The 27,562-nt window shown below is 41.2% G+C and overlaps 1 protein-coding gene across 1 annotated transcript; it reads right to left on the bottom strand.

Annotated features, from left to right (window-relative positions):
* Window positions 1-13,781: 13,781 nt before the first annotated feature.
* Window positions 13,782-22,787, bottom strand: coq8b (coenzyme Q8B). The gene is made up of 16 exons (XM_062418981.1): window positions 22,713-22,787; window positions 21,953-22,134; window positions 21,524-21,665; window positions 20,720-20,928; window positions 19,952-20,018; window positions 19,103-19,177; window positions 18,589-18,702; window positions 18,403-18,488; window positions 18,168-18,308; window positions 17,987-18,068; window positions 17,195-17,288; window positions 16,747-16,888; window positions 16,251-16,358; window positions 16,071-16,136; window positions 15,716-15,802; window positions 13,782-15,004 (listed from the first exon to the last, which is right to left on the bottom strand). Coding segments are annotated over exons 1-16 (1,893 nt in total). The 5' UTR covers window positions 22,714-22,787; the 3' UTR covers window positions 13,782-14,707.
* Window positions 22,788-27,562: the final 4,775 nt, after the last annotated feature.

Genomic DNA, 27,562 nt, shown 5'->3' with positions numbered 1-27,562 from the left:
TAGCAGTCAAGAAAGACAAATGTTATTTGATCGTTTTTAACAAGTGAAATGAAAACAGAACCAGGAAGTATTTTACTGTCCTAATGTCATGTAGCATTGTAAATCATCAGACATCTCCCGCTGGTTGCCATCAGTCCATGGCATGAGGTAATATATTGGGCTGAAATCATTTCCCATTTTGTAATTCCTCCAAGTAAGACGGGGTGTTTTTAAATGGCAGCGTCTCTGTTCTAGTTTCAAAGTCATCGTACATTTTGGTTATGCTTGGAAAGCATTTCACCAAGGTCCTTCTGTCTCTGTCTCCGCCATGCTTTGCCATCCATTCTTCCTAATAGTCTGGAGTGCCTAACATAATACCTGACTGACTGACTGACGACTGACTGGCTATAAAGACCGGGGAAGGCCCTGCAGTAGCTGGCTTGAGTGGCTGGCTGATTTACAGTCTTTCTGGGTGGCTGGCTCAGCACAGACAAATTCTGAATCCCTATACTGGGCCTGCTGGTTGGACCGACTACTCATCTTCCTACAGTGCAGACAGACAAAGGAAGGTCTGTTCTTCTGGGAGCCAGCAGGCAGCGACTGCCACTTCCCCTGACCGAGAGAGGCAGACAAGATGGAAAGAGAGCAAAGAGAGATAGATGAAGAAACTGATGTTTTGAGAAAGGGGTAGAATTGAGAAAGATAAGGAGCAGAATTGAAAGGACAAAGGGAGCTTTTTAACAACTAAGGGCAGAAGGGAAATTGGAAAAGGACAGAAAGAATTATAAAAAATTTGGGGAGGTAAAAGGAGAAACAGAAAGTAGAGAAAGGGTCTGAAGGTCAGAAAAGGCCTATTAGCCATATAGTCCAATATGGTTCTCGTGTAATAACCTACAATCAATCAAAATGTCGCTTTCTATTGCCCTTTTCACAATGTATTTGCCTCACAGCCCCTAAGCAGTCATGACGGGAACAACCCACTCTAAATGCTAACACTATCAACAATTGCCATCACCTGTATGGCTGTTTCTTTTTTATTAAATTGTTTGTCATAACCAAAGTAGCATTTTGCTGCAGCTCACTGTGTGAGCCTGCAAAACAAGGAACCTCTACTTCCTCCATCTTACCTTCCTCCGTTCATCTCTCCCTTTTCCCTGTCCATCTCTCCAGCACCTACAGTACAATGGCTCCTCACCTCTTCCCTCTTGGCCTCCACCTTCCTCCATCTGCCCCAACAAATAGCAGCTGTCATGCGAAAAACTCAGTTTGGATAATGATAATTCCCATGGTCTCATTTTCCAGATATCTCCCTTTTTGAAATGTCTTTCATTTCTGAGAACAGCTTTTGCAGCATACATAATATTCTGCATAATATCAAGCAAATAAACACGTTTTCAGAATATGAACAGCTTGGGGTGATCATATGAGACATTTTGGAATAGTGAGAGCAACGTAGAGGACATTTTGTGGTGTCAAAGTGCCCAATATATCAAGATAACGTTTTTTTAAGAAGGAATGGGTAATAACAGGACTTTTCATCAGGCCGGAGCTATTTTTCAGCCATATTTTTATGCTAATATGTATAAAACACATTACTGAAGTGTAAATGGTGTGAATAATGTCAAATAGTCGTATGCAAAGGTTCCTAGAAACTTACTCAAGAACCAGTTAGACATTCTGGGAAATAGAATTATTTGCTCTCTTGTAAAGAGTTAGAAGTGAAGATATACCACTTTCATGTCTCTCTGTTGGATATGAAGTTTGAGTCAGGAAACTGTCAGCTTAGCTCAGCACAAAGACTGGAAACAGTTAGCCTGGCTCTGTCCACAACTTGCCACTTTTACATGTAGTTTTTTGAACGGACTCCTTTTCCTCTCTTTCACTCTTCAACTTCTGCATCTACTGTGTCCCTGTTATGATTTTCCTTATTTTCTCATCTGCTTCCCTGCTTCCATCAATACTAAACAAATCTACCAAATCAATATATTCAATTTGACTGAAAACTGTTACGTTTACTGTCTTACAATTTCATTATCAGACGTTTTATCCAAAGTGACTCACATCTAAGAATCGATATAACGGTACAAGTTCAAATCCAATACAATGTAGGTGCCACATAGGTAAGCAAGCAGATTTTTTTCCCAGTCCATCAAGTGCCGAGGTGTTCACGAAAGAGCTGTGTCTTTACTCTTTTCTAAAAGATTGAGAAGGACTCTGTGGATCAGATGGAGTTTGGTAACTCATTCAACCACCAGGCAGCTACAGTAGACTTAGTGCCCTGTTGTGGTGGTATTACCAGGCGCCTTAAATTGGCAGAGCATACTAAGAAGGATGGAGGGTAGACCTGAGAGATGGACTTCAGGTAGGCGGGAGCTGTTTTAGTTGCTGTAAGTAAGTGTCAGGGTTTTGAATTTGATGCAGGCAGCAGCTGGGAGCCAGTGGAGGGATATGAACAGCTGGGTGACATGTGCTGTTTTGGGCTGATTGAAGACCAGCCATGCTGCGCTTTCTGGATCATCTGCAAACATTTGAATGTACATGCAGAGATGCCTGCCAGTAAGCAGTTGCATTAGTCAGTGAGTGACATTACAAGAGCCTATACCAGGAGTTGTGCATGCTCAGACTGGTAATATCTGATCTTTCTGATGTTTACAGGACTAATTGACATGACCGAGCAACTGAGGCCACGTGAACCTAAAAGGTTAGTTGGTCATCATGACAACCAATAATCATGACAACCACGTTTCGGCCAGACCTTGTGGGCCTGAATTGGGTTGGTTCAAGCTGGATAATAATAATTTGTTGCGAAGAGGGACTGGCTGAGATGACGAGGAGCTCAGTCTTAGAAAGGTTAATTGAAGGTGATGTTTTTTCATCCATGCTGGGATATCAGCCACGCGTGATGAGATTCTAGCCGAGACTATGCGGATATGGGAAACCATGGGAGCAGATGATTGCACCAAGTAAAGTGGTCTGTATTGAGAAGAAAAGGGGACCAAGCACTGACCCTTGAGAAACCCCTGTGGATGAGCTGTGCGATTTGGACACTTCTGCCCTACACGATATTCTGAAAGATCACCCTTGAGGAAGGACATGAACCAGATACCAAACTCAGTGAGTGTGCAGAGGAGGTTGGTGGTAAACCATGTTAAAGGCAGCTGACAGATGTAGTAGCAATAGAGCTGATGATTGACCAGCTTGCCACATCTACCAGGGTTGTTATATATGTTATATATTATTTGCAAAGTCAGTTTCACAATGCACCTCCATGATGGTTTCAACTGAATGTATAACTCTAATACTGATAATGACTTGCTGTAAAGCCACTTTGTGCTACTCAACAGTGACCTTATTGTACTTAATGGCATACTTATCAGCTGTGGCATCACTATAATGTTCCTATATGGACTTACATTGTGCCTGTGGTACTCAGTACAGTACAGTGCTTCTTCTTCTTAATCTTATTATGGCAGGATATTACTGTAACATTCCTGTACCAGACTCTGGTTAATAGTTTTTTTTATTTTTCCTTGCTTCTTTTATACATTTATCCTTTTCACATGTACTGTGAGGATTACTACGCCTGTACTTGTTTATTTTTCGAGAGGGATCATTTCCATCTCATTCCTCTCTTCTTCATGATCATGATGCCAACAGCTGGGAGAATAGGCCACATCTGGCGTGCAGCTGGACACCACAGAAAGACAGGCAGATGGAGAGGAGAGTAGAGGAGAGGAGGACGATGGTGTGATAAGAAAATCGATATGAGGTATATTAAAGGTTGGTGAGTGCGAGTGAGTGTGAAAGCAAGGGGTGACAAGATAGGAAGAGAAGGAAGGAGTGAAAGAACAGAAAATAATAGGGACACACAATTAAAGTAGATTAAACACAAAGAGAGCCGCTCAGAGAAAGAGAGAGAAAAGAAAAGAGTGAGAGAGGATTGATGGAGACACCACAAAAGAAAAGAGGCAGAAATCAAGAGCAACTGACGGAGGTGGGGAAAGAAAGAGGTGAAGGGAGTACAGTCATGTGGAGTCAGATGCTCCTAATCAGCTGCATTGCTGTCAGAGCTCCTCACTATAGCAACCATGAGTCATAGCACCGGTAAACAGAGAGAGAGTTTTATAAACCAAAGCCTCGCTGGTACACTCACTGTAGCATCACTCTACCTTTTACAAGCATAGCATGAGTCGAGCCACAAACTGGTCCATGCAGAAAAGAACACGTGCTGCTTCCAAGAGGTATTCTTTACTTCAGCTTGTCATGTTTTTTTTCTCAGGTGGATTTATTACTGTTAACTTTACAAGAGTAACCTGTGAGAGTGAATGATCCAAAAACACAAAAGAGTCTTTTGTTTTTCCCTGGCATGAATGCACCAAAAAAGTTGTTGGAACAAAGCAAAGCAATGACTGATGTCCAGCAATATAGTTTTATTTGGTCAATGTGCTCCCCTGATGTGATTTGGCTTTTTTTTCCTGCTCTCAATTTTAATGACACAGGCTACCTGATCAGATTAGATTACAAACTAAAACATCTGATTGATGGTTGTGAACTTTAAGCAAAAAGAAATGAAAGAACATAATTTAGTTTATATTAACAGGAAGGAGTGATGCAAAGTGAACTCCAGCTGAACTAAAACAATCATTACTAAGTGTTATAATCATTCTTACAACAACAATACATGAGCACTAATGTGTATTGTAATTCTTTTTATACCCAGTAAAGGTGATTTATAGCTCTTGAACAACGACAGAATGTACTGTAGTTACTACTACTATGCAAGGAACGTTATCAGGGCCTGAATTTCAGTGTAAGATTGTGGGTATTGTGCATAGTTTAATTGATTTATGCAAATCTAACACTTATAATGCAGGACACATTTACAGCGATTTATATTAATGTGCAGCCAATGCTTGTACCAGTGCAGAATGCAGGATGACTGCTCGCAACTGCTGCATCAGACTGTCTGACTTCCGTCCTGGACAACACACCTGGAGCGCTCTCTCTGCTCCCTACAATGCTATGAGGCTTCTCTGCTGTTGCAGCATCTCACTAGCATATACAGATAAGCTTGCAGTGGTATTAAGAGGGGAATTCCCCCCAATTTTGAAAACTGATTTTGAGGCCCTGAATATAGATGGTAAACTTTGAGTTTAATTTTCAAACACTTACATTCTAAATGTATGAGTTTATTGGATATGACCCAGTCAGATACCAATATTGATATTAGAAATATCTGACTATAACACATGGGCCAGCAGTCCATTTTAAACTAATAAATAACCTTTTTTAATAAGGATCCTTCAAATAAAAATGGAAAAAGTCCCACACACTGTTTTATTCAAGTGTGCTGCCACCTGTCACATATCCAGGTGTGAAGAGATATTTTTTGTCATTTGAAACGGAGTGCTTTATTTAGTTATTAAAAATTTGAAACCTCATGAGCAAGCAGGTTTACAGTTTAAAAATAAACTTATCAAAGTTCCTTTGTTGGATACGCTGCGTGATGAAGAAAGTGTTTCTGAAGTACCTGCAATTTCTTCTTACTTATCAGCCCCTATAAGACATTAGCTGATATACTGGCCTGGATAATTTATTTGTCTAGCTCTGATGATCACAACTCCATTTCTATTTCTATTTTTATAAGTATTTAGATAGAAAGTCAAAAATATCACCTCCCATGTGTCTTTCCTGCAATCTGTGTGGACTTTCTTTGTTTTAAACTACAATAGCTTACCTTGGCCTTTATTTTCATTTGGCCTCTTACCATTTTGTCGTATGCACACTAGTAAGAGAGCAGTCACACATTCACTTGTAAGCTACATGCGCACACACATACATAAAGTTTACATCTGCACCGAAAAAGTGCAGACGTGTTTCGCATTTTCAGCAGAGACTCACTCTTTTTTTAGCTGGAGGTAACTTGGAGCTGCTTTCCAACATAAAGTGAAACTTCTTTGCCTGTCTCTCTCTCTCTCTCTCTCTCTCTCTCTCTCCCTCTCTCTCTCTCTCTCACACACACACACCAACCAATGAACAGAGCCTAATTCCTATACGTGTCCTCCACCAGCAGAATACTGCATTCAGCTGTCCTCCATCCTTCACTCTGTCCCTGCCTCCTCTGACTGCTTCAGACAGGCCTGTGGAGCTGTACAACACACAGCACACAGATGCACACCATCGACCGTAAAAAAAACGCTTTAAGTGTTGTCAACCCTGGTCCTCCACCTCCACCCCCACTCCACTCACTGCCACCTCTCTCTCTCTCTCGCCCCCACTCTCTTTTTCCCTCTCCACTCTTCACTCAGCACAGTGAATAGGCCCCTCTGTGTCCTGGAAGATTTAACTTGGGTTCTGTCTGTCGCTAACAATCTCACTCCCTCAGCATCACTCTGAAATAGTGCAGCGGAGGAGCCGGCGTCATATTAAATCGTTTGTTTTTTTCCATGTTGCGAAACCAAAGCTCAGCTCTACACACACACACACACACACACACACACACACACACACACACACACACACACACACACACACACACACACACACACACACACACACACACACACACACACACACACACACAGACACTTTAAAGGCTTTGAATTAAAAGCAGAAGAATGAGAGAGAAAGTCACTGTATGTGGGCTGTAGGTACTGTAAATAACACAAGATAAGAAACTAACAAAGCCAGCATCCCTCTGATGTATTACAGTTCAGACAGGCTTTCGGGGCTCATTTACCTCCCCATATAGATCAAATGGACAATCCTGGTTATGCAATCCTGATCTTTTTTTTTAATCCAGAGATTGAAAGTTGAAAGCCTGTTGTTAACCATGCTCACATTTCTTTGACACTGAATCCACCACAGTCCATGTTTCTCCTTTCACATTTTACTAGTGCAGCAATGGAGGGGAGGAGATAATTAATTATTTGGTAATTCTGTCATTCTGCCATGAATCTCACACTGGGATTGTGTTAAGCCTCCTCTGTAGGCAGCCAACACTTTCTCTAGAAACCTTGCATTGGGGGTACATGTGTGTTCACACTGCACAGAGAGGTATGGGGTTAAAAGCATTGCGTATTTGACTTTCACAGTAGGTGCTAGGTGTAATTTAGGGCGAACCATGTGAAAGCAATCGACAAGCAGAGAGCAAAACAGCTGCTAAAAGCTTGGAAAAGGATATAGATCAAATCAGACCCAGAGGGAGGGATGTGGTGTTTCAGAAGCTTGTGTTTTTTTTTTTTTTTTAAAGCATTTTGGGGTTCTTTAGAAGCATGTCCCTCATCGAGCTTTGAGTTTCAACAGAATACCAGGCTGAAATGGGTCAGCACAACAAAAATAAATCAGAGTCCAATGAGATAAAAAAAAACATGCAACCCTCACAACTCAAAGTGACAGTTATTAGTTGCGATGAGCGCGCCATTCAGAGTTGTGGTCGCAGCGCTGAGAAAAAGCCATTTCCACTTTCCTTGTTATCTGCAGAGAAAAAATGCCACTGAAGCAAAGAAATAAACTGCTGATCGCCTGGGAAACAGGCGTGTGCACACAACGCAATTCAATCGTCGTCCTCCACACACACGCACACACACACACACACACACACACGCATGGTCAAACACTCGAAAACACAAATTGTTTCCTTCACACATGAGCGTCCACTGGACAGGCATTGTAATCCACTGCCCCGATCATTTATCAATCCATATCAACATAAATGCGCAACAACAAGAGAGGTGCAAATGCACACAAACAGACACATGGATGAAACAATGAGCCTATGTCTTTGCACTGTGAGCATGCCATTAGTGTGTGCAGTAATGGAACTATAGGGGGGAAAGGAGTGGTTGCATTTAACTAGACTGCAGAAATCAGATAACTCCACTCAGCAGATATTGAAGGCACTTAGGCATCAGACAGCAGTGACTAAAGTGTGTGAGAGTGAGGGTGTGTGTGTGTGTGTGTGTGTGTGTGTGTGTGTGTGTGTGTGTGTGTGTGTGTGTGTGTGTGTGTGTGTGTGTGTGTGTGTGTGTGTGTGTGCAAGTAAAAGTAGGTGGGAAACATAATTGTTAGAAGACAATTGTCTGTGTCAGGCTGACATGATCACATCCCGATGAGTGGACGAGTTTCTGCCAGAGACGAGCGAATAAAAATGCTTTCCAAGTTTCTTACTTAATACCCATTTTTTTACTCTCCCTCATGTTCATTCCCATCTCTCTCTCCCTCTTGTTCTTCTATACTGTCTCTTGCTCCTTCTCTCTGTTCTCTAGAGGCCTCAATTGTTCTCTCTGTCTCTTTATCCTGTCTTTCCCTCCCCTCCTCAGCACCCCGCTACTCCTATACACCACTTCCTGTTTCTAACTCTCTTTATTTCATCTCTTTAACCTCCTTCTAGTACCTCATATCTTATTATCTCATTCTATTTATTTAATTAATCCCACCACTAAGAATAGAATCCTTTTTTTCCTTCTTTTTTTTAATCAATTAAAGGGTTTTAGTCAGAGGGTTTGTTTCAGTCATTAACACTCAAACACACACACGCATGTTTACAAAGTGTACAGCACCAATTATCATCCATTAACATAGCAGTCAACTTAGAACATATCTCAGTACAGTTGTATACATATTTCATTGTTTCAGTCATAACTAGTGCTTACAGTGTTCCTCAGTGAAAGAACATGATCTGATTAAAAAAAAACATTACAAACTAAATCAAGTACAAATGAGTAAAGGACTCTAAAGCCCATAAGCCCCTGTCCTGCACACTAACAAAGTGTCCAGAGGCTGGTGTGACCGGCTCTGAGGAAGCACAATGTAGCTGCCGGCAGCAGCAGGACCGGGGCTGGAAGTGGAGCCGCTTGTTTAGCAGACCCACCCTGACCGGCACAAAGGGGGGGGGGGGGGGGGCAACGCCCTCCTCCGCTACCAGACAGCACCCTGATTGGTGAGCTGGATGACCTTTGATCCCCGCTGTATTGTGGTCTCAGCTGGGCTAACCCTCCCCCTTGTGTGTGTGTGTAAGTGTGTGTGCGTGTGGGGGACACAAAAGACAGCCTAATGCAGCAATCAGAGCAGTGGAAGAGGGGAAATGGTTTAAGGGGAAATGGAGTGTGTGTGTGTGTGTGTGTGTGTGTGTGTGTGTGTGTGTGTGTGTGTGTGTGTGTGTGTGTGTGTGTGTGTGTGTGTGTGTGTGTGTGTGTGTGTTTGTGCGTGGATGGGGGTGGTGTAATGGTTGTGATGAATGAGTTGCAGTACTGATTAGCTACATCAGACCTAATTTCTATCCAGCTGCTGGTTAGAACTTTGAAATTGACCACCTCAAAGCTCAGACCGAAACTAGGCCCTCCTCATAGAGCCAAAGACCACACCTAGTCTTTCTCTGGCCCCTTTCACCTGAGCTTTGGATCAAACCACGTCCCTTTTAACCACAGAACCAGACCAAACGTCACAATCATTTAGCCCCAGCTCCAAACCTATAGCTTCTCCCTGGTCCCATCTGCCTAAACTTTGGACCAGATCGTGTCGTGTAGCACTAGAGCTGGACCAAACCTGGCCTGGCCTTTCTTTAGCCCCTTTTGCCCATGTTTCGGACCAAATCTTGTACCTTTTGGCCCCAGAACCTTCATCTAGCCCGTGCTATAGACCAAAGCCTTCCTCTCACCCCAGTTCTTAACAAAACCTAGTCCTCCTCTTGCCCAAGTTGTACATCAAACCTAACCTGGCCCAATTCTAGACCAAACATAGTGTTCCTTTAGGTGTGACTATGGACCAAATGTAGCTTTCCTCTGCTCTCAGATCCAGCGGAGATCTCACATTCCTCTGGCCCCACAGACCACACCTAACCTTCATTTTTTAGCCCCAAAATTAAGCCAAACCTAACCTTCATTGACCCCCCCCCCAGCTCCAGACTAAATGTAACCCTCTCCTAGTCTTAGCTCCTAGTCTCAACTCCACACCGAACCCAACTTTTCTTTAATGCCAGCTCCAGATCAAATAGAGCGTCCCTCTAACCCCAGCAGTAGACCAAAGCTAGCCTTAATCTCGTCCAGGCTCCAGACTATACCTAGCCCTACTTTCAGGTCAAATTTAGTGCTTCACTACCCCCAGCCTAAAAAAAACCCTCCAGTCTGGCCCAGAAGCTCTCTATGCAGGTGGTCCAAGGCTTGTAGGCTGTGACACCCTGAGCCCTACACCTATTTTCTTAATATACCCCATGTGATTCTCTCTCTCTTTCTCTCTCTCTTTCTCTCACCCTCTCTGTGTCTTTCTCTCTCTCAGGCAATGGGTCAGGGTAGACCACCCCCTAACAGCATTACAGGCTGTCTGAGGAATGCCATGTCATGGAACAGATGGAGCTCCACAGACAATAGAACCACATGCATTTGCTACGACTATATACAGAGGCATGTGCCAAGTGTGCAACTGTGTGCGTGTGTGTGCGTGCGCGCGTGTGTGTCAATGCAATACTGCTGCACACACGAAGTCATTTGAATGCCATACTTTGGCACTTTTGCTCTCATGTTCTAGGAATCCCCTCATGCATGCCAGAGAACAAGAAGTGTTTGAGATCAAAATATGCTGCAGTACTTTTTTTCTTCTTCTCTCAACAAAGATTAAGCCCTGCAGAAATTTGGAGATGATGCAATATACCCTAAAGACCCAAGTTCACCACACACACACACACACACACACACACACACACACACACACACACACACACACACACACACACACACACTGATGCAATGAAGGCAGGGAGAGAAAAGAGAAAGAGAGAGAGAGGGATCCTGCAGACAGGTAGAATTATGGACCTGCATATTCAAACTCAGGGCGCGTGTTTCAGTAGCCATGCTGTCCTGGAGGAAATACCTGGAAACACCACAAACCAATGCAAACCTATAAACCCATTATTACCCAAATAGTCCATGTGACTCTTTGCAAGCTCAATCTGCATCGCACTATTTCATTCCCACGCCAATAAAGGGCAATAAATCTCAATTCCTGACAATAATGGCTGTAATAGGATCATATTAGGGGGGTTGTAAATAGGACAATGAAGTTACAGCTTTTTTTATTCCCTACGGCATCATTACAATATTTCTATCAGACAGGCCTAATATTCATTTTAAGACAATCTGCGCGCATGTAGATTCATGTAAGAGTCGATCAAACTCCTACTAAGAAATACTTATCTCTCTTTCTTTATGGATTATGGATGTAAGCTTTTATCAAAGGCTGGAGCGACCACATTTCATTCATTTCACACATATGGGCCCACTAGCGAGATCCGTGTCCAAAAGCACCGCAGTTGTATCCAAACAGAACAAATCGCCTAACTCCCCAAAATAAAGATCCAATGCCATTTAGGCAGCGTATCGTGCACTTCTTAACTGTGGATTCATTCATTATTGAGACATAACCAGGTCTCCAGATCACCCTGGAAGTGTCAGTAAATAGGGATGCCAGATTGGCCGGGAATCCGGTGAACTCACCCAAGAGAACGACGGATGATCGGCTCCCCGCACCTCCTCTGTGTAAATCCAGGACCCCGGACCAGGATGTATTATAACAGAGAATCTGATGTAGTTGGGTAATTTCACACAATCTTCTTCATCCGCACTGTGGAAGCGATGTATGGAGGCGATTTGGAGCCGCAAATCAAACCCGGTCGTGCGCGCACACACACACACACACACACCAAAAATAAAAAATTAAAAAAAATTAAAAAAAAGATTTACAACAGCGATTCAACCTCACTCATGCGGTGAAAGCACAGCAAAAAAAAAAAGAGGGGAGGTTTCAGGACAGGATGTCGGTGAAATTGCAGTTTCTGTAGTAATCTGGGATGCTTTGGTTGTTGACTGTGCACTTACTGGGCTGCTTCCCCCGGCTCCACCCGCTAACCCAGCCTTCCCAGTGAGCCCATTGGCACAGACGGCCTGACATGCAAATCCACTCTTCCCATTGATGTTTTCCAGAAAAGAAAAAAAGAAAGAAACGCAGAGCCTGCTGCTGCTTCAATCGCTCCACTGCGCCCCCGTGCGGCATCCCACTGTGATAGTGTTACTCCAGTCATGCCTGCAGGGAAATGCTACTCAATTGTGTTCAGATGGTTGCAGCCATATGGGTTTATAGACGGGGAGTGCCTTGCTCAAAGGTGCTTTTGCTTGAGGCTTGTATTCTGCTGGTGAGTCTGCAACACCACCTCTTTACACCGTCTTGTTAAATGCACTCTAATGAATGGTGGCCAGCTCTACATGGTTCAACCCTGACTCAGTGATATGACTTTACATGGAAGGTATACAAAAAAAATGCAAAAAAAAAAACCTATTCCTGATACAAAGAGCTGTCACAAAGGTCATGGATCTAGATCTATTCCCTATTAGTTTTTATTCCATTCTGACCAGAAAGCAAGATTATATTATGTACATTTTATTTCCCACATGAAGCTCTAAAGCCCTCTGCACGTTGTTAGGAATAAAATTGTGTTTGGGAAATGCTGAGTCTATTATTTATTTACTGTTGGCCTAAAAATTGGTCACGTTAAAATATGCCGAGTCTAAAAATACCAGATAAAATATTCAGAAAGCGGTCATTTTTAATTGTAGAAAGTCCTTCCAGGTTGCAGAAAGACCCACATTCCTAGAAAAACATATGAAGGTTGTGACCTCAGTGTGGTTAAAAGTTATAGTTCTGCTGCAATCAAACACAATAAGATCCAGTAAGCCACCACAGGGGATCCTAATGGTCATAAATGCTGAAGATGGAAAATTATCAGTAAAGTTCCAGTAATGCAGCCAGTTCAGCCCATATGATATAATAGTATGTCTACAGAGCAGAGTGGCTGCCAATTGTGCCTCAATGCTCACACTGTGACCCCCAGTAACCCTGTTACCTTCAGCAACACCAATAACGATAAAAACCTACATCTCGTAATATGTTGAATGTATTGAGATTTTAAATACTGAATCTTTAGTCTCCTAATACGCACCATGTTTCTCTCTTAACTGGTCCTGGTTATTGGTCCTTGCCAGTCTAGTGTGAGCCCTGATGAAAAAGTTTGAGACCGGGGGCCAAAAAGAACCAGTTCCCCTCCAAAAAACTGAAGCCAGCTGCTGCTTCTTACATGCACAGCAACGCTCCAACTTTCCATTGCGTGAAACGACAAGAGAAGAATGTGCTTTTTCTTCTCCCAACATGTGCTGCAGTCATTAACTGTGGCCCATTCCCAAAACACTGAAAAATAAACTGTGATTTTGATGTAGTGCATTAGAGCCAGGCTTAGCTGCAGAACCGGCTCAGCAGCTGTACTGTACAGGATGTAGCACAGCTCAATCGAGAAACACTAAAAGCAAGTGCTAATAAAGATACAGTAAAAGGCTGCATCTTTCTCCATCAGGATTTTATGATGTTAGTGAAAGCCTCACATCCCAGCTCCTAACACTGTGTGAGCAGCCTGCAGACAGCCCTGTTAGTGCTGTGATGGCTTGACTGGAAACAAAAAAAGACTTAGCCGCCTTGAAACTAAAATAGCTCCTTAAAAAAGCCATCAATGCCACCATTCCCTCAAGTCTTAACGCCACGTGAGCCAAAATTATTATATTATAATGCTCGGCGATCAATAAAAGAACAGCGTCGGGAGAGAATGAGGTCAAACATGGCCTCCGGTCAATGACAATTCCCAAAGAGGTCTAAAACTGAAATGGAAAGATCAATACGGAGTGGAGGACATACTTGGCTTATGATGACCTTATCTTGATACCTGCCAGTAAAGCTCAAGTCACGATACACAAATCATTCTCACATTTTATTTCATATTTCATTAAAAAAAAGCAAAACATAGCACACTGTATTGTAGGTTAGAGAGCATAAGTGTTCCAATGTACAAAATTCTCTGCTGTAACAAAACTGACACACTATGGAGTTTTGTGTCAAATACAGTATATTTTATAACGCAAGGCCATTATTTACTGAGGCTCCATTAGCTCGTCCTCGCTAATTCCCCTGATAATCTGCTCATCTACTCTGCCAGTCGTTACATTTTAGGGGAAAGCTTTATTCGCCAACTCGTAAGGCGAGCACACTCAGTTCTTCTAGCAAAATAGAGTGCTTGGCAGCATTGGCTAGGCATTACAGGGCTTATTATCTGCCCTTAAGACAGAACATACCCATTCTCTTTAGAAATATGTTGGACCTTGCTGTCAGAGTGAGTAAGAGCCAGCGTGAGTTAATTTTAGCCATGGAAGCACATGGGAAATATATATCCTGCCTTCAGAAACTTGCAGATGAAGCTGGCTTGAAATTTACAGCAGCCTTTGTATGTAGAGTGTTTGTTGACATGTATAACAGTTAATATGATGAGAAAAACAAACCAACCCTCACAATGATATAAATTTTTCAATTAAGGTACACACTGAATCCCTTATATAGTCATTCATTATGACGGAATTATCACCATTATTTTCATAGCAATTCCATTCTAAGTCATTATAGTTATTAACTATATACAGTATGTCTGTCTGTACGTGAGACAGCATAATCCAGCCTTGATGAGTCAGTGAGTGACGTGTAATTACACCCTCAGACTGATGTCAGCGATCTGCAGCACTGAAAAGACACAAGCAGATAAAGTCAAGCACACTCATAGTCATCATTAGAGCACTCTGGTGGAGTCAGTTATGTCTCCATGTAGAGTTCGAGGTGATTCTGGTCAAGTGTTCTCCCTGAGCGTCTAAACGCTGGCCTGCGCTGCCTGCCTCCTTTGGTTGTAGGCATTGTACACATTTAAGAACATGTCCTTGCACGATATGCGCGCCTTTAGTTTGGAGCAGATGAGGAAGGAGCCGGCCATCTTGCGGTGGAGGGAGTACGACTCCTCGGGCGGTGGGGCGAGGCGGTGGCGCAGCATGACGGGGATGAGGCTCTGGATGCGCTGGGTGGTGCTCTGGGTGCCGAAGTCGAAGGGCTCGGAGGAAGCGAAGGCTTCGCCGAGAATCATGACCGCCTCCACGTGAGCATCCTCGAAGGCCTGGTGGGCAGAGAGGAGGAGGGGTTATGGTGGCTGTATGTGTGCATATTAATCAACTGTACCCAAAAAAAAGGGTACATAGATAGATATTGAACAATATATTTAAACTAATGCATGTTTTGAGCATCTGCATTCTGAAGCAGCCTGATCATGTGTTTATTTGAATTGTATGACCCCAAATCTGCATGTGTTATGTAATCATATATACACAATTCATGCTATATGAACACATTTTCATCTCTCCAGTTTAGCTGTGAATAAATAGGGTTTATTTTTGAGGAACAACTTTTTTCCTCTTTTTTTTTGTGGCTAATTTTGACTCTATTCAATGTGACTACAATCTCTGGCCAATACTGAACACTGCACACACTCGTTTCTAAGTGTTACTTGTGACATTAATAAGTAAATATTCATTTATTTAGATTTGTGTCTATTGTGAGTTTCACAGATCAGTTTAAACAAGTAAAAATGCTTTATTGATGGAAGTTTCTGATCTCAAGTCACCATCAGCTGTTCCCTCACCCTTACCCTCTCTGTCCATCACATTTTATTAAAACCCCTCCATAAAGAACTGGGGGGGGGGCGACATCGGTGGGGGAACGACATCGATGTGAGGCAGTGAGAGGCAGTAATAAAAAACGGAGGAGACAGAGGAGGATAAACCGTATCAAAAATAAATGAGCACGGCAGCAGGGACTAAAATATCTTTACCTTGGCCTCGAAGCCTGTCAGAAACTTCAGGTCTTTTGATTTGGAAAGAACCGTGGCTCGATCACCCACGGAAGCTGCGTGCACCACCTGAACACACGCACACACACACACGCACACAGACAAATCAATGATATGGATCTGTTAATCATGTGTATTTTCAGACTTTCCTTTTACGAAGGCACCAGAAAACTGAAGTAGCTGTAATTAGGAGAAAGAGTGCACATGCATTTGATTGTGTATGCTGCAAAAATTTCTCCAAAGGCTCCAGTGCTTAATTATTTAAAGAGATCTCTTTGCATAAATCATGTTGTGTGATTCACTGCTGAGTTTCTCATAATTTCTAATTTCTTCGTACCTCTATGTAGTCATCTGTGAAGGATTCTGGGTAGCCTCTGCACGCTCCGAAATCCAACAGAATCACCTGAAGATGAGACGAGAGGATGTATGTTCTGTGTATGATGAAGGGTTTTTTTTTCCGCTAAAATGTACAAATAATGCTTTCTGTGTTAGATATAAGGATTCTTATATCCCTCACCTTGTTTGTGTCTGCGTTGTAGAAAAAGTTGGCCCAGTTTGGATCCGTCTGCATAAACCTGAACTCAAACAGCTCTCTGAGACACAACTCGAGGATGTTGAAACTGATCTGGGACGGAGAGGAGAGGTTTGCGTTTGTTTAGAGCGATGTTGCTGCTATAAATATCGTTCTTATTTTTATGCTACAGCTTCTTTCCACCTCAGGAGTCATGTTCCGCTCCGGTCTGATGGATATATCCCATTTTATACATCTTATTCTATTCAGCGTGGTACTCTCTCTCAGTGCACTGTGATACACTTGCCATGTCTAAAGGTGCTGAGATTTATATTACATACACAAAACCTCCTTCTAACATGATTGAGCTGGAGTGATGAAATACAGATATTCAATACATTAAACAGTCGATACAAAACTACTATAGGGAGACAGTAATCCAGTCTGCTCCCTTTACTGTCATTGGGTTTTAACTGTAATTGGTAGTTGAGTCAACCAATACCTGGTTCCTAGTCTCCTGGTCCAGGTCTACGCAGCGGTCCAGAGGGACTCCTTGTACCAGCTCCATGGCCAGCACTTTGCGCCCTGACAGCTCATCGATCACGTTGGGGACTTGGAAACGTTCCTCTCCCTCCAGTAGTGACCTGGAGGCCAGAGACACAAATATGACAACAATTATACTTCATATCTGTAGAATGAGTAATAATAGTGTCCTTTTCAAGATTATACATATCAATAAAATTATTAAAAAAATAAAACAAGTCAAAGAAACAGTGTTTTTGTTCTAATGAAATCTAGAATAAAGTCAGTCATTTGAAGATTTAGGACTCAGAAAGAGCAGTTTTTAGCAGCAGCAGCATTCCAGTGAAACCTTCGTAATTTAAGAATAATAATCCTTTACAGCTGACCTGGTGTGGTTTCTACTCTCACCACGCGCCACATAAACCTACCTGAACTTCTTGGCGCACTCGGCTTCCCTTACATAGTCGCACTCCCAGGCCAGCTCTCTCTGAAGAACCTCTAGGCTGCTGTCTGCAAACAGACCTGTGGAAAAATGAAATTGTGCAAACTCAGCGTGAAAAACCAAAGAAAATATATGGAGTCTGTCATGTTCAAACACAATGGTGTGGTGCCTACCACACAATCTACACAAATGAGGTGAGCCAATAAAGTTACTTCATGGAACAGACCTCTGGTTAAGAATGAGAGAGGTTGTCTGTTCTTCCTTATTGTTTTTGTACAATTTCTGAGGAGAGCTCGCTGAGTAAGTACATCATTGAATATCAAGGCAATACAACTATGCTATCACTCGCTAAAATAAGTTTTCTCATGCTTTACTCCGTTTTAAATTTGCATAGTAAGCCTGAATCTCCTACAAATCCTCAATGCCACTCATTCATTAACAATTGTGTACTACCTACTTTTGCAGCTATAGCACCACCTCATGGTCTAAACAGAACATAGGTTTGCAAACACATGAGACAGACAATTGCAACTTGAAAAGTCCAAATTAAAAAATACTGGCAATGGTTTGATTTTCTTCAGTAATAATGGTGTTATAACCAAACTTGCAAAGACTTTTCAGGCCAACTTCTGTTAATGAATTTAAAGTCAAGGTAATGAGGTCATCTTTGGTAATTTTGAGTGTTACAATAAAGCATGAGCCTGTCATAAATAAGCACATCCTTTGACTTGAAAATAGCTTTATGAACAGAATTGTTGAATACTATTTAAACGTTTACCTTCTGGCATAACCACACTCATTTTCAGTACTGACATCAGGTTGTTAATGTCACTTTTGATGCTCTCTGCCACTCCGGGGTACTGGGATGAATACAGGAATAACATACGGTCAAATCAATGCAGTGAGTGAAACAGAGGAGACAGACATTAGAGTGTGTGTTTGTGTTAGTACCCTCCTACCTGGATCTTCATGGCGATTTCTCTACCGTCTTTTAAAACCCCGTGATGCACCTGGCCGATGGAAGCTGCCGCAAACGGCCTGTCTTCAAAGGACGATAGCTTCTCTCTCCAGCCTGGCCCCAGCTCCTGCTCTAACACTTTCTACATGTGCACACACACAGATATAAAAGGTGTCTAAAATTGTTATGTTGATATGAAACAGCCAGTTCATATCAACAAATGTAGCCCTGCTTACATTCATCTGCCAGGTAGGCATGAAGTCTGCGCTCTGTCGGACCCTCTCGAAGATCTTCTGCAGCTGGGGGTTGATGAAGGTGTTGTCTGAAGAGAAAAGGAATCAGAGAAGCTTTCATCAATATTTTCACTGACTAGAAATACTCTGAAATAGCAAGAACAGTGATGTCATTGACGGAATGTGTACCTTGTATGCTGAGCATCTGTCCTATCTTGAGTGCAGCCCCGCGGACTTTACACAATGTGTTGACTATTCTCTCGGCATTGGCCTCTGACAGGAGTGGAGAGTCTAGCAGGGCGTCTAAAAAATACAGCACATACACAGACGGTTGTCAAACATATTAGAGGTACAACAGCATACACAAAAGGCATTTGTACAGGCAATTATCTTCAAACAGCAGCATGTTAAATAACTAAGCTCAGGGATTTAACAAGCTACTCAGAGGGAGAAGTATGTAAAAAGTGGGGGAGTAAACACTGTTCGCTTCACACATAGTAAAGCCTCAGTTTAAATTCTTGTTAACAGGTTTTGATATAATGCCAGTGCAACGCCTGGCAGGTGCTGCTGACACATTAGAAACTTCTCCAGGCCGACCAGCTGTCCGTCCGTCTGCTGGACCCGCCAGGCGAGCAATGCACTGAAAGCGGCTTTACCAGGATGGGAGGAGAGAAGATGAGAGAAGAGGAGAGAGTATCTTTACCTCCTTTTTGTTTGCCTCCCAGCGACTGTTTCGCCACCTCCGCGATGGCGCCGATCCCCAGCCCTACTGCCAGTCCTGCAGCAGAGAAAGGGACGAAGGGAGACAAGTCATTTTAAATGTAGGGCCACTTAACAGATGCTTGAGGGAAGCGCTGATATGACACAGCTGCTGCTAGTTCAAGAGTGAAATCACATTTCAAGCCTGCCAACTTATACTGAGAATGTTTTTCATTTCTAACACTTGAGAAATATGTTTAAAAAGTTCCTTGAAGCTTTTAAAAAATCCAAATGTACTCTGTTTTCCTTTGTAAAAAAGAATGTGAATTATAAGAAAACAATCCTCAAAATGTACATTCCTGTTAGAATGACACAATCATTATGCTTCAACATATGACAGACTAACATTGAAGCATAATGATAGTACAGCTTATAATATAAAGGTTTTCATACATGACTTATATTTATAGTTGAGGAAACACAGAGCCTTGAGATTTATACAATTCATCTAATAATTATTACAACACTTTGGAATGTGCAGCATTAGTATTGTAAGGAAAAGAAAAGTCTTGCAGTCTTGTAATGATGAATGAATGAAATTGGAAGTTGGTTGAATTACAGCTACACTACAAAAGTGTAGCTGTAATTGTAGCTGTAGTGTGTGTGTGTGTGTGTGTGTGTGTGTGTGTGTGTGTGTGTGTGTGTGTGTGTGTGTGTGTGTGTGTGTGTGTTTCATAAGCTATATGCTTTATTATACAGGGTCACATTTCTAGGAACAGTGTGGCTTGCCAGGTTTGATTGAGCACTTACATAAAATTAAATGAAAAAAAAAATAAAATCTTTTTGTTCTTACCACCAAAATTAACCAGCCTGCTGATTCTCGTGGCAGGCACCTTCCTCTCTCTTGCACGGTCGCTCAGCTGAAGGAAGACAAACAAGATCGTTAAAATACCTTGTAAATGAATTTAGAATGATTTCAAATCATGTTTTAAATCATTTGTGATTAACTCCTAACTAAAAGGGAGGCAAAGGACAGAACTCTTGACAGTAATCTTGCATTTTCTCAGAAAGGAATGTGACGCATATTACATAAGTCTACCCAAAATATGGTGCTGGCACCTGCCTATTGTTTACGCAACAATGTGCATCATTATCAGTAAGTCAACATTTATGTGCCAGAGACAGAAATAGAGCAGTGGGTTCTGCTTCAGATTAAAATAGAGTTTTAAGTTGATTCAATCATTTGGTGAATAAACTGGCTACTTCATGAAGAATTTCCAGACTTATTTCAACACAGCCTCACGATTTACACATTACATGAAAAAAAGGAAAAAGAATACTAATTCAAATAGTAATAAAACGCCTCATATTCAGCAATATCTATTATAAATATTGCCCAAATGTGCTGACTCTAGCACCCTTCCTTATATCCTCCCTTTCTGAGATCTCCCTTGAGCTACTTAAGTATAATTTAAAAAATATAACCACTAAAGATTCCCATTAGCCATGGTGTGCTTCACTGGTATTCTATAAACTCCATTATCCTTAAAATATATAAACATAATCTGCAACAGCCATTACTGAATCATAATGACTCTGCAGATTGAGTTATTCCACCAACCTTCTGTTTGACAGGTTTGGCCAGGGCCTGCTTAGCCTCCCTGGCCTTCTTGATGTCTTCTGGTGTGAGTCTGGCCACCACTGTGTCATGGACGGATCTAGTTTGGTAGTAGTAGTACCGGTGGAGGGCGGGGGTCGTGTGGAGGAAGCGAGCGCTCTGCCCTGGCCATCCCGCCCCTGCTGGAGCTGCCCCTGAGGAAGAGTGCACTCCTTTGGTGAAGAGAGGAGATGTATGTATTACTGAACACATGACTGAATACCAGAGTAAGCCCTGACCCTAATGTGATCATACAAAACATGTGACTGTTTTAATGTTGCACAAGGGGGAAAAAGTGTCTAATCAAATGCAAGATTTGAATTTTTCATTTTTACCATCTTCTGTTAAGACAGAACTCTACAGTGTTTACACCCTACAAGATTTAAAGGTAAAATACTGACAAAAGTTGATACTCAAAGTTTCATGAATAAGCCATTGTTGGGTAGTGTGTAGAATTTATGGCATCCAGCAGAACAGACTTGGCAGAAACGGAATATCACATTCATAAGAATGCGCTCACCACATGTTTCCATACAAGTTTGGAAGAGGAAGGGGAGTAGGCTGCAATCCGCAACATCACCGCTAGATGCCACTAAATCCTACACACTGGTCGTTTGAGGTCTGAAGATGAACTGATGTAATGAAAAACTTTATCTGAAAAGAGCTTTTTTACTTAACTTTTTTAACTTAACTATTTCTTTTAATACATTTATTTTTCAAAAATCATCTTTCAGTGCAATATTGCAAAAATGTATATCTTGACAATACCTGCAGCTCCAGCTTCTGTTTGGGTTTGGTCTGCTGCATCAGCATGGAAATCTGCACCCATGGCCCATTTGGCTGCTTCATCAGGATCCATATTGTCCCAGCCCTCCGCATCCGGAAACACATCCTCCGTAACTGACTGTTGCTACAAACAGATTGGAGAAAGTAATTTAGACTGATTATTACTATATATTTGCAAATAGCTTGCATTTAATAGTTATTTACAATATAAATTATTATCATCATTGATAATTGCTTTGTCAAATTCATTCACATATTCAGAGTGCATTAAATGCTAGATTCAATCTGCTAACTGCATTTGAACAAAAGTCCAAAACCTAAAAAGGTTTAGACTGGATATTAATCTCATGTCATATTACCAATATCATAACAATATATCCATCAGATGGTGGGAAATGTAAGAATTCTCACCGTATTGCTGCCGCCCATGAAGGTGCCCACCAGTCCTTCCACTACATCCTGAGCAACTTTAGCCCCTGCTCCCAGTGAGGAGTTGCAGGCCATTAACCGCAGCTGTTCTCCCTGAGTGGTGACCATGGCAGAACCCACTTTACCTGCCCCACGGAGGACCTGCAGGACCTCAGACATCATCACTTCATACAGGGAGGAGGAGGAGAGAGAAGAGGGAGTTCAGTTATTTTGTGTGAGATGTAAAAGTGACAATGAAAGCAGACACACCTACCACACTTTTACACAACTTCAGTTTAACTTTTACAGAAAGCCATATGAGACATTTTCACAATATAATACAGCTATGAAGATAATTCGCTGAGTAAGAGATGAGAATAAAGATTGTTTGGACACTATGTACTAAGTTCTTCACTCTGCTATATGCTTTAACCTTGGCAGTGATTGGCTGCACATGGTTCTATACATGCTAATATGTCATGAAACACGTGTCGCCTACAGTAACAGTGCAACACCGACCTACTGTAACTAGTCGTATAAATGTACAAGATATTTAACAGTCACAAAAAAATTAATTGCAAACTCTCCGCTGTGTTAAATAGCTCAGTAGCTTGTGTATGATCACAGCTAACCATGTTGTGTAACATCAGCAGACATGACGGAGGCTTCACATCCACACACATATATCCAGGATTAACTCTAAGTAATATATAAATATCTTATTAAATGACTCAGGTTCTTGTCAACAAGTGAAGTTACTCACTTTTCCTGAAGCTGTGTTATCCAGGGTTTCCTAACTGTCCTCTTCCACAGATGTCTGTCTGTATGGGATTCTGTTTTGTAACGTTTTCAGCACCCGGAAGTTCAAATGTGACTCGCTTGACCGTCATCCAATCACAGCCCGAAGATTAGCGGTAGGCGTGACAGCAGTCATAAAGCAGAAGAGGTGTGTTTATCTGACCAATGGCAGTGCAGAACACCAGATGATGGACGTCTGTACTTCACCCTGCAGATATAGAGGGTTTTTGTTTTTTTTATCACGAATCAACAATCACCATTGTGGGTCCAATTGGAGTCAACATAAGGCGGGCCTAAAATTGAACAAAGTCTAGAATTAAGGGGGTGTGTCGTCTTTTTACAGAGTGCCCACATGCACGTGTAGCAGGGTACAGTTACCAAACTAAAGAGGGAATCACTGTACATCTGTTTTCTCCTTTCAGGCCATCCTCTACCATAATATGTATATTTTATGTATTTGCAGCATTTGTGTATGAAACACAAGAAAGGAGTACTAAGAAGGTCTTGAACATAACATGTACTGATCATTCATTCACTTCTCCTTGGCCAAGTAAATAAACCGTTTCAATGCAAGACATCCTGGACTCCTGTCTACTCTCTCCATTGACGTATGGGCTGCATAATTAAAAATCTTTTACAATTATAATGACACGTGCATTACAGTTACACATAATGCACATAGTTATATGTAACAGCGTCATGTCATTTAATTACCAAATTAAACACTTACCCTACCAGTTGAAAACATTTGTTAGAAAATTAGAACTGTAATCAAAAAGTAATCAAATGTAATAAGTTACATTACTTTGATTAATTCATTTAAAATAGTTACATTATTTATTACATTTTAAGTGAGGTAACTAGTAATATGTAACTTGTTAAATTTCCAAAGTAACCTTCCCAGCCCTACAGGTGCATTATAACTGGCCTACTGAGCAAAAGTTATACAGATCTACTTTTCATAGCATAAAAGTGTAATTGCCTGCCAGGAGGGTATAACTTAAACAAAATTATATTTTGTTTGTTACACTGATATTTGTGTCGTTAAACACTGAGACGAAGAGAAAAGAAAAAATATAATCCGACAATTACAATTCCAGAGTAATTAATTCTAATCAACTACCAGCTGTGAGGTTCAGTCACATGTACACACACAGAAGATTTTGTAATTACACTCCATAATTAAACTGCAAATAATAGACAATGATTTATCATGCCATCCTGGGATATCTATTATCTTCCTTTTACTGGAAGACTAGCAGCTTGTTAGTTTTTAATTACAACTGGCTTGGAGTCATTCATTTAGACAACAGGCATTCTAGGAAGATATTGAACATACATATAATCACAATATAAAGCCACAGAATATTGACAATCGATTGATAAAATTGATATAAAACTGATTTTTCATGTGTTGATTTTTCTTCAACTCTAATTCATTGACCCCCACAACCCCAATGCTGTTATGATTGCACTTGTCTGTTTTGCTGAGATTTTGCATGGTGATCTTGTACAGTGTAATGTAATTTCATACAGATAAATACATGTGACTGTGGCAATAAAGCGCATATTGATGTTGATTTGAGTATTGAAAGTCATTTATGTGTACAATACAGAAAGAAGATACACACACATAATTCAGTAGTGTCTGGCCCTCTGCTGGACTGAGCAGGTGCTGATCTAAGCTTTTGCTTCTCTGCAGCCTATCTGAAATGTAAATATGTGCAAAACATTCTGGCCACTGACACACATATTGTATTTCACCACGATCTGTCTAACTACACATGTGCTATAGGTACATGTAGTGGAAAGATACAAGTGAAGTCAAGTGATAGTGAAAGGTTATTGTGTGTTTCTTTTTTAAGATTTAAGTGGAAGTTTAAACTTTTAAGGACAGGTCCAAATTTTTTCCAATCTGTCTCAAAACAACGGTCAGGTGCCCATATGAACACTGACAGTGATATTCCTTGCTAATCCTTAATCTTGTTCATATTGGCTGTTCATACTGGCTATTCAAAGATCTCCTTCAAATGTGCTTTCAATGCACAGTAAGTGATGGGGTCCAAAATCCACAGTGTGTCGACTCCACAATGTTATTTTGTGCATTCATGTATTTGAAAGTTGATGTGAAGCTTATATGAGGTATCTGAGTTAGTCATATCAAGTGGATATCTGCCACATTTCCAGTCTTTTTAGCATCAAATTCCCTCTTTGTGTTTCCTAGGACAGTGTATCCTATTTGAGCTACAGTGGAAATATTCTAATAAAAGACGGCCTTCAGCAATAAAAAGACTGTAACGTTGAAAGATATCGACATGATTTGGGTCATTTGGAAGCTTCATATTAGTTTCAGATCACTTCCATTGTAAGTGCATGAAGGGATCTTCTTTGTAGTCAGTATGAACAGGAGATTATGGCAAGAAAAAAATAATTAAATGTTTATTTGGGTACCTTACTATTTATTAAAGACAGACTTTATAGTGAAGACATCATGAGTCCAGCAGTAAAATTTAAGTATGTGTTTTGGGATTTTGAAAAAATTATTGGACTTTTTTGTAGAATTATTATGTACATCTTAAAAAATGTCTGGAGAGGATCTTTAAAATGAAAACAGTGCAACATTTTAGAAAATGTAAACTCAGGTATTAAGACACATAATACAAACACAATATAAATGTAACATAAACCTACATGAGATAAGATAAGATATTTATTTCATTATCTTTATTAGACCCACGATGGGAAAATTGACATTATTGCAGCAGCAAAGTGAACAGTAAAAATAGAAGCGCATCAATAAGAAAGAATAGAACAATAAAGAGAACAATAAATAATAAATAGGCTACCAAAGCAATAAAAAGAATAGTAGTAAAAAATATAGTAAAATAATAGTTACAATATGTACAAGAGTAATATTGGTGTTGAGTGATAATATACATGAGTTTGATATTGTTACTGCAAAGATTTAAAGTGAAAAATATACATTTCTGTGTATTAGGGCTGCGAAACATTTTGTGTTTCGACTAGACTGGCAAGGCAAGACCCCTTGGGCTCAAGCGTTTTTTTTGCCACCTTTGGGTGAAAGTCTCATCTGCACAATTTCAGAAACCCAGTTTGCGAGAACATAGGCCTAAGCAGGAGTTTGGCCGCCCAAACTGTGGTTTTCGTATACTTTTGTCCCACTGATCGATTGGCAGTTGTGACCCAATTGGGTCCAATTGGCAATTGAACTGGGTGCTGGAATGGGGTGGGTTGGCGTGGTTTCGACCGGCCACCCACCTACCTCACGACCCTGGTGGCTGTAGCAGGGGTCTATTTTGCAAGTCTGCCTCCCAAGGCGCAGGTCGGGTGGGTGTTTCCGCGCTGATCAGTGACTGAGGTCTACCTGATTGATCCCTGTTAGTAGCATATGCTTGTCTTAAAGATTACGCCATGGAAGCCCAAGTTCATGCACAATCCATTGCTGCAGTTATGGAGCATTTATCAAGGCCATAACACATATGGGGTGCCCCTCGCCATGCTCCCGGGGCCTTGGCGGGTGGGTTTGACTGGGGCGGTACACTTATCAAATGCTTATCACTCAGAATAACGAATGACATTGTGATGTAACATGGTTTACACTCTTAAAACTGGTTATTTTTATAACCCAACTGCTGGGTTCAGGCTGTTATAGGGAATTATAGGTTGGGTAAGTTTGACCTAACATTGAGTTAAAACAAGTGACCCAGCGCAATGGGTTGGAGATGCAACCCAGATTCATTGGTTACATTATTCATCTATTATTCATCATTATTTACAGTGAAAAAGTGATGTCATCAAATATTACAGAGAGATTTAGTCACCTCACCACATGGGCAGAGGATCTTCTAATGGTCCTTTTCATGATGTCACACAGTGTCACATGATCAGCATGATGTGATGTGTTTAAAATGACTTTCTACCATTGTTACACTGAATGACATTGATGACGCACACATTTTGGAACAGAAGTTATTCAAATTTTTAAATATTTTAAAGATAAAATATGCTGCCCATTATTCTATATATTGTTGCAAACACTGTTGGGTCTCTTTAAAATTAAAACCAGAAGAGTACGGTTTAGAACCTGCTCTATGTGTAAAGTGCCTTGAGATGACTTTGTTGTGATTTGGCGCTATACAAATAAAGATTGATTGATTGATTGATTGACTTACATAATCATGCCATGGGTGTTCATTTACATTTTAGGACGATTTCCTACATTTTTAGAACGTTTTTGTCATTAGAATTTTAATCGGGACAGTTACACTGAATGACATTTTGACACTTTAGAGCTCAATAACTCTTTTAATTTAGTACTTTGACACACACATACTTCTGGGTGAAAAGAAGGGAAACGGTTTAGTGTTTTAATATTATATTTATACATATTTATTTTTCAAATTTTACATTAATGGTCTTCGGAGACTAAATTTACACATCTTGTCTTTGACCCACATATTGCACGGTTGAACTTAAAGTACATACATATACAACACATAACACAATATAGACAACACATACTAAATCTACCGTATGCGTGTAAATGTGTATTACTTTATGTGTATATAAATGTCTTTGACACAGTGACCTTATGATGTTGTGACTGTGCAGAGTGGTCCAGTGTAGTGGGTTGGGGAGGAGGAGGAGGGGGGGGGGGGGGGGGGGGGGGTACAGGGGGCAGCAGAGGGAGGGAGCCGTGCAGACGCCATATATGGGCACACCACCGACTCTGCATCGCTATTGGCTGCGGGCCTTTATGCAGCTGCTTGTCAACAAGATGGCCTTCCTCCTGCT

This window comes from Scomber scombrus, chromosome 5 (assembly GCF_963691925.1).
Source record: "Scomber scombrus chromosome 5, fScoSco1.1, whole genome shotgun sequence".
NCBI lineage: Eukaryota > Metazoa > Chordata > Actinopteri > Scombriformes > Scombridae > Scomber > Scomber scombrus.
Note: the sequence above shows the minus strand (reverse complement) of the source record. Positions and strands in the feature narration are given on the sequence as shown.

Coding starts and splice junctions, on each gene's coding strand:
- coq8b (XM_062418981.1), bottom strand. Junction 18,703..19,102: donor GGGAGGCAAACAAAAAGGAG/GTAAAGATACTC, acceptor TGTATTTTTTAG/ACGCCCTGCTAGACTCTCCA. Junction 17,289..17,986: donor GAGTGTGGTTATGCCAGAAG/GTAAACGTTTAA, acceptor ATTTTTCCACAG/GTCTGTTTGCAGACAGCAGC.